This window comes from Engraulis encrasicolus, chromosome 10 (assembly GCF_034702125.1).
Source record: "Engraulis encrasicolus isolate BLACKSEA-1 chromosome 10, IST_EnEncr_1.0, whole genome shotgun sequence".
Taxonomy (NCBI): domain Eukaryota; kingdom Metazoa; phylum Chordata; class Actinopteri; order Clupeiformes; family Engraulidae; genus Engraulis; species Engraulis encrasicolus.
In genome coordinates, this window is record NC_085866.1 from 2085722 (window position 1) to 2092961 (window position 7240).

Here is a 7240-nt window from a genome sequence, read left to right on the forward strand (position 1 = left end):
GTGAGCAATTTATTAAGTCCTTAGTGGACATGTCATGATGAAAAAGACATTTTAACTACACTTTTTGGAGTGCCTTGGTGAAAAAAAGCTGTTACTTTTCAACTAACTTTGGACAAACAATTACCTTGAAACAAAGAGCACCTACCAGAACATTAAATTAATTTTTCTAAAGGGACTGAGCACGCCTCTGACTTGAAACAAGGGTCACCCCCCCGGACACCTCCCCCCCGTTCAAAACACATCCCAAAACTGAGTGGCACATAGAATTCTAGAAGACACACGAGGGAGTGGGACACAACATTCACACACAGATACAAACACACATTCACACACATTCACCATTCACACACATACACCATTCACACACATCCAGACATAACAGAGGGGGAACCCAATGGATTGGCTTAATGTCATCAAAGAAAGCTGCAAAAACTTGTTAACAAAACACCTGTGGTGTAGGGTGATGCATAACAATAGGTTACCATAGTTCCTTACAGTCTCCATGACAACGTTTGAAGTTTGGATACAAGATCACCACATTATTTTGTTGGTAAACTGAGCATCTGACTTGACAAGGCAAGAATATCTCCTGTATTATCCCAATAGTTTGATACAATTTCACAACAAAAACAACGTTGAACTGATTTTTTTTTTTTAAATAGTAGGCCTATTTTTTAAAAAAAAATAATTGTTGTTATTAAAATAGTAATTTTATTATCATTTATTTGAATGGCCTACATTTGTTATTGAAAGAATAATGCTTTTTTTGTCATACTTTTGAGTGTTGTAGGCCTATAGCCTTCATAGTCTCTGGCAGTGTCTGTCAGTTAGGCTATATTTCCTTCTTTTTCATTCTTTGCAGGTAAGAGATGTAAGAGTTACCGTATTTCACCATGTCCTCAAATCTGAATAAAGAGAAGGAAAGGGAGAAAGAGAAGGAAAAGGAGAAAGAGAAGGAGAAGGAGGAGGAGAAGGAGAAAGGTGGCTGGCGTGCCAAGCTGTTGAAATTGGTGGGGTGCAGTGGTGAAAAGCACAGCAAAGAGAAGAAGTGGCTGGAAACATACGAGCAGGAGAAGCTGAAATGCATGCAGAGGCACAGGCGAGGAGACCGCTTCAGCCACGAGCTGCGAAAGGTCCATTGATTGATTGATTTATTAATTGATTATTGATTAATTGATAATTAACACATCAGCTTCCCCTTTACAGCAGCACTGTTCTTTCTGTGGTCAAACAGGTCAACAGATAATAAAATAAAATCTACAGATAACAAATTATTAGATGATCCATCCCACACCCTTGTCTTTGAATACTCCCTCCTCCCATCTGGAATTAGATACAGTCTACTCTTTAAAAAAAGAAAAAAAAAAAGACAAATAGCGGGTTAAAATCCTTTCTGCCTAGAAGCATCCAACTTTTAAATGTGTTAAGCTCAGACAGATTAACTTTAAAATAGTAAATGTATATAGGATTTTAATTATTTTTATTTTATCATTATCCCCACTGCCAGATTTTTTTTAAAATTTTAATCTACTCCATATGCTTTGTTTGTTTTTTAGTCTTGTCTTTGTATAATGTTGCCTAATTGTCTGTACTGTATGTCCAAGTGTTTATTGTATGGCTCCCAAAACACCAAACAAATGACCTTCAAGGCAATTGCTTAAAGGGGCACTGTGTGAAATTTTTAGTTGTTTATTTCCAGAATTCATGCTGCCCATTCACTAATGTTACTTTTTTCATGAATACCTGCCACCACCATCAAATTGTAAGTATTCATTGTGACTGGAAAAATTGCACTTTTCATACATGAAAAGGGGGATCTTCTCCATGGTCCGCCATTTTGAATTTCCCAAAATAGCAACTTCTTGCTGCAAAAATGACTCTACTTGGACCATACTAGAAAATATTTGTTTATTAAGTAAACTTTCATGTAAAGATCAAATTTGGCAATAGGCAGCCCAGTTTCAATGAGCAGCATAGTTGCAGTACCTTTTTTGACCATTTCCTGCACAGTGTCCCTTTAAAGGTGTTCATTCATTCATTTATTTTTCCTTTGTTTCATTCAAAGGTCATGCAGGAAGATGCAGAGAGATACAAGGAGGTCTTCTCCAGAATTCAGCTGCGCATCAAGGCAGTAAATTCCACCAAGGAGTGGAGCGCTCTGCCCAAGAGACCCAGGAAGCAGAGGAAGGAGAGGCAAGTCAAGTCCAGTCCAGTCCAGTCAAGTGGACTTTACTGTCAAAAATCTATCTAACAAGAGTTTAATTTAATTTAAATAACGTTTAATTCAGAATGAACTCAATTCAATTCTGAAATAAAACCCTAGATTCTGCTTTGAAAACGTAAGTGTCAACGACTCACAATTCAGAATTAAATAAAAGTGCACTGTACGTAAACTCAATGGAACTATTTAATTCGGAATTATTAATTCGGAATTAAAACAAACATCATGCAAACATGGCCAATGACCATAACTAATCTCTCTCTCACACGAAAAAAAAACCTGTTAGTTTGGAGTTTGAAATTGCGTTTTGACCACTCTCCAATGTGCAGTTAAACTAAAACATATAAATAAGACAGACATTGACAATAATCTCTCTCTCTCACACATGACATGAGTTGTTGCCCTCAGGTAGGAGGTTTAGGATGCCTTCATTTAAGACAAACAGAGCCCGCCGATCATTTATACCTACTAGTATATCCATGTTAAATAAGACAACTGTAACTTGATAGCACATTGCACTTTGGTACTGAATAACTGCACTTTACTGTGTTTAAGTTGGGGTTTTTTGTCAAGCTGTCTTCTTGTCCTATGGGGGGGGGTGGTTGTTGTGTCTGTCTATTGTGTTCTTGTTTATTGTAATGTCTTTGTAATCGTATCAGATGCACTGAAAATGGCCCAGAATTTTTTTCCGAAAGGACAAATAAACTATCTATGAAAATAAATCTATCTATGAAAAAACAGGAAAGTCTGGCTGCTGGACGTGAACCCGGCCCGTGACGTGTGGTTCTATGAGGAGCAGGAGAGGCCGAGTGCCAACATCCAGAAATGGAGGACAGTGATGAGGGACCTGCAGGAGACGGTGGAGTGGAGACGCAGGATGGAGGAGTGGAGGAACAACCAAGACCCAAACTCCTTTGACAACATCATGAACCGGATGCTGATGATGGTCTAGGAGGACTGCCAGGGACGGATCGAGACATTTTAGGGCCCTACAGGCGAAATATAAATATAAAAGGTCCTCAAAGGTCATTATATAGGCATAAAGTTCTGTGTTTTTGGTGCTATTTTATCGTTTTGTCTCATGTATCTTTGTATATTCTCACATAAGTGAGTTGTGGGCCCCTATGGAAGGCAAATTGGGTTGGGGCCCTGGGCAATTGCCTAGGTTTGCCTAATGAAAAGTCCGCCTCTGAGGTCACAGTGCTTTTCAAAGTGGATTGAATAATTTAATAAATTGAATAAATAAGCAAGTGTACTTTTCGGAATCTCTATTTTTAATCGACGTACACGCTTCAGGGCGGCTGGTCTTCTCTCTTTAGCATCTGCACTGTGTGTTTTGTGTGTGTGTGTGTTCACAGCAGGTTTACATACAGCCTCTCCACTCCCTATTTTACCCATCATGCCTGCAGTTCACCTACCGGAGGAGGCGCTGTTGAGAGAGAGCAGCCCACTCATTCTGAATGGAGTCTGCACTCCTCCGTTGGCACCCCTAGAATGCAGTACCAGACGGAAGAGTGGAGTCTCTCGTAATGCCCTTAAAAGCTCTCTGGTGTGTTTGAATCAACGATACACACGCATTCAGTGAGGACGTGAATTCCAAATGGGTCAAAATTGACTCGTTCAGAAGTCACTTCATCAAGTCATGCCACATTTCAAGGGGTTATCCATTAAATAGGCTGAATAAAATAAAAATCTAGGGCACTACTGTCAGGGTGTCTGCAGGTTTTAACAAGTGAAATTTTAGACTTTTTTAGACCTTTTTTAGACCACCATGGGCAAAATTTTAGACCTTCGCGGAGCATTAAAAAATGAAATAAAGCCAGATTGCGGTCACTTGACACGCACGCGCACGTACACACACACACGTGTGCGCGCGGAAGCCGACAGGGGAGGACAAAGGGGACAGTTGACCCGGGCCCTGAGAAAGAGGGGCCCCAGAATTGGGACATAATTATATTGTATTTATTGAGAGGGGGGCCTTTTCAGATGATTTAGTCCCGGGCCCGGTAAAAGCTGTCAGCGGCTACACACACACACACACACACACACACCTGTGCATCTGAATGAATGCAATAATGCATAATATAAGCATAAAGAGATGTCCCAAAATGACCAGTGAGAAGGTGCAATGCTCGCTTTCACAATTTCAAGTGATCATACCAGCAATTGTGAACAGCCTGTCTTTACATTGCACTGACTGAGGTTTTTAAATGTGAATAAGAATGTCATATGTGCAAGGAACACATCTATATCAAGAGAACCTAACCAAGATAGAACAACAGGACATGAGCTACCACCACTACTGTCATAAAATGCTGCCATAAAATGACGTTTATTTGTTTCATCTATTGGAGGTGTCCAAGAGAACGTCTTAAGGCGGTTAATACTAATAAAAATTAAAAAAAAAAAAGTTAGAATTTTTGACCAACTCAGCCCTTGCCACTCAATCCAAAGATTCATGCCTTCCTATTCGCTTTAGGGGGTTGTACCAGAGGTCTCACGCAAGCGAGGGTCGGGTGTAACCATTGACAGTAACCGGCATCCACACTCGGACAGCTCAAGAGAGCGCGAGGCTGCCACGGCGCGAGAGCCGATGCGCAGCTGGCTATTCAATATCTAGCGCTCCTTTGAACTACGTAGGCTTACCATATTTTCAAGCAGAATTATAACGTGAAGCTAAATGGTTATCAATTCAGAAGCAGCAGGCAAAGATAACACAAAACGGGGTTATAACAAATATAAACATCCATCGACAAAGCAGATATCTTATCCATTCGGTTAAATGAATTGCACAATATGTTTCATGGGCTTTGACTACTGAGGTGTTTCACACACTGACGGACCTAGAGGTAATGAGAAGTCTGTTCATACGACAACTTTTGTGCGTGGACATGACCATAACAGCCCAAATGTCCACCAATTTGCAAATTGCCACCACAGAACCAGTACAAAATACCAAGGCATCAAACAGCACACGCCTACAACAAAGGCACTTCCATGGTAAGAATTCGACTGTTAACTCGCTCGTAATTTCAGATTAGCCACACACACACTGTCGCTTCTCTCTTTCGCTCACACATACAATCAAGCTTCGCCAACACTGAGGCTAACAACTACGCTAGACTGCTAAACCAAGGCCATAACAACACCTGACTATTTCATCACCACCGAAAGGACTAAAAATCACTTCTTACCTGAAACGATTCACACTGGTGCTGACATGTTCCCTTGACTTGCACTGTCACATTTGTCTTCTGTTTTCAATCGACACATTTCCTTCCTAATAGAAATCCGTTCTTTTTCAATGAGGTGGTGGTGTGACTGACTTCCCTCATTAGTTAACTTCTTCCAGGTGTTTAAGACAGTCAAATAGTCTAGTTATCTAATGTATGGCCAATGCAACACCATTAATATCGCTTTTACAACAATGTCTAGATATAAACAATGTTTAGATATAACACCACTAACTTGGGCTAGTCAGACTGCGCGCGCGGTGGAAGGGGAGGAGGAGCTACAGTACATTTCCGTATCACATCTGTAGTTTTATTATTCTACGTTGCAAACAGCAACATGTCATGTAGAACTACACAGACTATAACTGCCACAATACCAGAAAAAAACTGGCGTGGAAAAGGCCGTAAAAACAAAGCGAAACAAAACAAATTTTGCATTGAAACGTAGGTCTTACATTACTCAAACTCAATTTTAGACCAACAGTGCAAATGTCCCTATATTTTAGACTTTTTTAAGGCCTAAAATGGAAAATGTGTAATTTTAGACTTTTTTTTAGACTTTTTTAGACTCCGCGGACACCCTGTACTGTGTTGTGTTAAAATGTTGGATTCCATGAGTTAACCCATTGTGTCCTGGAGCGACATACACGCTGCATTTAAGTTCTTTAGATTTGAGCCGTTTTATTAAACATGGGGGTATGTAAGAGCTGAATGAACACTATACTAGTGCAAAACGAGGGTTCTAGGTTTTAAATGTAACTCATTTCATGTTTGTTTGTCCTTCAGAGGTATTCAGAGATATTTAGGATGTAGGCTAATAGGCAGAGGGCACCCTTTCCAAAAAAGGGCTTAGGACAAAATGGGTTAAATAACTGTAAGCCTAGTAGAACACGTCAAAGATACAAACCAAATTGCACCCTCTACTGGTAGAAAATCAGTACTATTCTTTGTACTGGCTCTTCATCGGGTCAGACTTGCTAGGTGAGTGAGGGCCTCCCTCAGATTAAATAACCACAAAAGCACCTCACTAAAACCTCAAGCAAAGGACCAATTTAGCTTTTTCTCGATTCCAACCCGGGGTCATTTCCACATCCTCCACCACCTCTCTCTCTCCCACTCACTTCCTGTCGACGTCTTACATGGTCCTATGAATTAAAGACCCCAAAAATATATTCATAAAATATGAAATGTAACTCAATTTTCCATTGAGATGGCACTGACATGACAGTGATAGAAGACAGCACACGTTCAGCTTGCATGTTCATTACATTTTTTATTATTCATTTGCATTTCATGATTGATTTGAGACTAGTAGGCACAGAGCACCAGTAATCTCCTTTTGGTGACAATGTTACGTGCACTTAAGTAACTTAAGCACTTCATTGTGTCCGATACATAAACCTGTGTGCACATTCCAGTCACACACACACACACGTGCACACAAGGTTCCCACTCATACTGTGTGTGTGTGAGTGTGTGTGTGTGCATCTGAAATCCTTTACATCCAACACAGGAGAAACAGTACTGTTGTTTAGGCCTGTGGTCAAGTATAGAAAAAAAGCCAACACAGGTTGTCTGTCTGCTGTGATCCATCCCTACGGATGTGTAAACAGCTCCTCATTTCACGTTAAAATGTATCTCTTCTCCCACTTACTTAAATAAATTAGAAGTTAAAATACTTTTTCTTGACATCTTCAAAGCAGAAATGCTTTCCTATGTGTTTCCAGAGATCATCTCTTCTTTATCTTTTTTTGTTTTTGTTTTTTCAGGATCCTTGCTCTTTTTT

At 40.1% G+C, this 7240-nt stretch overlaps 1 protein-coding gene across 1 annotated transcript; it reads left to right on the plus strand.

Moving 5' to 3' along the window:
* Positions 1-850: 850 nt before the first annotated feature.
* LOC134457521 (E3 ubiquitin-protein ligase BRE1A-like) lies at positions 851-3453 on the plus strand. The gene is made up of 3 exons (XM_063209526.1): positions 851-1133; positions 2066-2193; positions 2963-3453. The coding sequence occupies exons 1-3, from the start codon at positions 894-896 to the stop codon at positions 3171-3173; spliced, it is 579 nt and encodes a 192-aa protein (XP_063065596.1). The 5' UTR covers positions 851-893; the 3' UTR covers positions 3174-3453.
* Positions 3454-7240: the final 3787 nt, after the last annotated feature.

Excerpts from the sequence above, each read along its gene's own strand:
- LOC134457521 (XM_063209526.1), top strand. The coding sequence starts at position 894 with ATGTCCTCAAATCTGAATAAAGAGAAGGAAAGGGAGAAAGAGAAGGAA. Across the intron at positions 1,134-2,065 it reads TCAGCCACGAGCTGCGAAAG|GTCATGCAGGAAGATGCAGA; the intron begins GTCCATTGATTG and ends TTTCATTCAAAG. Across the intron at positions 2,194-2,962 it reads AGGAAGCAGAGGAAGGAGAG|GAAAGTCTGGCTGCTGGACG; the intron begins GCAAGTCAAGTC and ends ATGAAAAAACAG.